The sequence below is a fragment of the Cloeon dipterum genome, chromosome 3 (assembly GCF_949628265.1).
Source record: "Cloeon dipterum chromosome 3, ieCloDipt1.1, whole genome shotgun sequence".
Taxonomy (NCBI): domain Eukaryota; kingdom Metazoa; phylum Arthropoda; class Insecta; order Ephemeroptera; family Baetidae; genus Cloeon; species Cloeon dipterum.
Window position 1 is genome coordinate 1,395,634 of NC_088788.1, and position 3,058 is coordinate 1,398,691.

Here is a 3,058-nt window from a genome sequence, read left to right on the forward strand (position 1 = left end):
AAATAGTCCAACATTTTTAGCCCCACGCGGCAGTGACACCACATTATAAACGCCTCAAATTCCTCCAAGTGAGTTTTTTATTCACAAAAAATCATTTCATAATATAAACATTCTCACTTAAATTAAAATAATAATTATTAAATTAAAATATTCACAATAATTAATGGTCAAAAATTTCCTCTCAAGGATCCAAAGAGGCTTCGAGTGACGTCAGACGACCCAGTTGAGCGCGAGAGGAGTGTCGGGGAGGGCGCAGTGGGTCGGCGCCCCGAATTAGCCTCCGTTCGGCCGTCGGTCCGTCCGTCCGTCTGACTCTTTCTCTCTCTTTCGCATTCGATCTGAACGAACGGCCGGCGCGTGACCTCAGAGCTGACCGACAACATGTGGAACACCTTCCTCGAGGTCTCCAAAAACAACCCTTTCGCGTCGCCAGTGCACACGGCGCGATGCGAAAACCAGCAGGAGATGAAACCCCTCGTGTCTGGAAGGACCATCGCCGCAGCTGCTGTCCCAGGTAATTCAAATTCAAATTGACGTGTCAAAACCTTAAACAGAACCTTCCCCGCCGTCAACTTCAGATTTTTAAAGTTTAAAAGGGTTTAATAAATTAAAAAAGTGCATATTAATGAATATAAGAACAAATTTATTAATTAAATTAAATTATTTATTAATTTTTAAGGTTATAACAAACCTTGACATAACATTATTTGATTAATTAATTTAATTTTTAAATTCTCCTGTCCACCAGAAATGATTCTAAAACTATTTCGCGTGACCTTCCTCCTTCCTGCCGCCGTCCATTTTTTTCTTGGCACTTGGCCCGCAAAAAGTGACGTGTGTGTGTGGCTTTGTTGCCTCTGATGTAACATATGCTATGCACAACTCAATTAAAAATAGTGCGGCCCCAATTATCAAAGTAACGCAATAACCTTTCCAGAGGGTGACAGCTGCGAGTTCGGTTCCGCGAAATACTTCGCGCTGTGCGGCCTGGGAGGAATCCTGTCGTGCGGCATCACCCACACCGGCATCGTGCCGCTCGACTTGGTTAAGTGCCGCATCCAGGTCGACCCTGCCAAGTACAAGTCCGTCGTCAACGGATTCAAGGCGAGATTTTTCCCTTTTTCTGTGTGCACCAGGGGCCGGATTCACGCGATGCGCAAATATGGCGTCTTGTAGAGTCAGAACAATGAATATTTTTGTTTTTATTTCTTTACGAACAGCTGATTAACCCGGTAATTGACAAATAGACCGTTAGATGGCACATCAGGCTAATGTGAATGTTTTAAAATACGCGGGAATGAGGTTATTAGGTCGGCACGCGTCTTTTTTGACGCTTCTGATTGGCCGTCTGGATTAGCCTCCATTATTTCGACGCCATATTGAATTCTGACCAGCGGGAACCTACACAGTTTGCAATCCGGACCCCCGCTGGGAATTACGACTGCGCAGAAGGTTTGGATTTTGGTCACGCATGCGCAGTGATGAGTTTCAGCCTTCCTGTGAGATTAAAAAGCAATCTAAACATACTGCGCATGCTTAAGATGCGCACAAAATTACTGCGCAGCTTCAACACCTGGCCCCTTGGTGTTTCTGTGTGAATAATCCATCCAGTTCTCAGTTTTAACCTTTCCGCAGGTCACCCTCGCCGAGGATGGCGTTCGAGGACTGGGCAAGGGCTGGGCGCCGACCTTCTTCGGCTACTCCGCTCAGGGTCTGTGCAAATTCGGCCTGTACGAGGTCTTCAAGGTGTTCTACTCGGGCATCATCGGCGAGGAGAACTCGTACCTGTACCGCACGTGGCTGTACCTGGCCGCGTCCGCCAGCGCAGAGTTCTTCGCCGACATCGGCCTGAGCCCGATGGAGGCCGCCAAGGTCAAGATCCAGACCACCCCCGGCTTCGTGGGCACCCTTCGCGAGGCGCTGCCCCTGATGTACAAGAACGAGGGCATGTCCGCCTTCTACAAGGGCCTGGTGCCCCTGTGGATGCGTCAGATCCCCTACACCATGATGAAGTTCGCCTGCTTCGAACGCACGGTCGAGCTCCTCTACGCGTAGGTTCCTACCCCTTCCTGCCAGGGTCGGTTATAACCTGAGTTTGTTTGCAGCAACGTCGTGCCCAAGCCCAGGGCGGAATGCACCAAGGGAGAGCAGCTGATCGTCACATTCGCCGCCGGCTACATCGCTGGTGTCTTCTGCGCCATCGTTTCCCACCCTGCCGACACCGTCGTGTCCAAACTGAACCAGGAGAAGGGTTCGACCGCCATGGACGTTGCCAAGAAGCTTGGATTCATGGGTGAGTTGTCACGTGACTGCTACACAACTGCGAGTTAAGCGTAGATGTCTCTACAGTCGCCTGCTCCAGCTGTAGCAGTTCAAGTAGTCACGTGACTCAACACTCCGCAATCTCATTGGCCAAGAGCAGGCACGCGCAAAGCCTTGAGGCTTCTCCCTCCACTCCCTCTTAGCCAATGAGATGGCAAGATTGAGTCACGTGACTGCTAGGAGCTTCTCTGATCTCGCTAGTTACACGCAGATGTCTCTAGTGTCGCCTGCTTCAGCTGTAGCTTTCTTCCCAGACACTTTAAAACGCGAATATCTCGGTTGTTTTAATTCCCGCGGTCATGATTTCGACATATATTGTAGATCAACTCGTGCGCTTTCGTTTGACACCAATTGAGACTCATTTAACATTTTCTCCTGCCCTTTTTAATTTTTGACACATCCGGGTAATTTTCCAGGATTGTGGAAGGGTCTGGCTCCGAGGATTGTGATGATCGGTACCCTGACGGCCGCGCAATGGTTCATCTACGACGCCGTGAAGGTGTGGCTGCGCATGCCGCGTCCTCCGCCACCAGAGATGCCCGAGTCCCTGAAGAGGAAGCTGGCCGCCGCTCAAGCCTCTTAATAGACTCGCTATTATTTGAGGGAGAACAAAAAAAATAATACGCCGCAGGTCGGGGTGCAAGCAACCCCTCGCTAGTCAGTCACGAAATGCTCAGACTCGAATCATGTTAGGTCGAATAAATGTCTCTAATTGTTAAACACTAAATATTGATTT

General features: G+C 49.3%; 1 protein-coding gene across 1 annotated transcript; it reads left to right on the top strand.

The window, feature by feature from the left end:
* Window positions 1-300: 300 nt before the first annotated feature.
* LOC135939609 (solute carrier family 25 member 3-like) lies at window positions 301-3,049 on the top strand. Its single transcript, XM_065484078.1, has 5 exons — window positions 301-514; window positions 938-1,104; window positions 1,636-2,051; window positions 2,106-2,293; window positions 2,739-3,049. The coding sequence occupies exons 1-5, from the start codon at window positions 382-384 to the stop codon at window positions 2,903-2,905; spliced, it is 1,071 nt and encodes a 356-aa protein (XP_065340150.1). The 5' UTR covers window positions 301-381; the 3' UTR covers window positions 2,906-3,049.
* The last annotated feature ends 9 nt before the right edge of the window (window positions 3,050-3,058 follow it).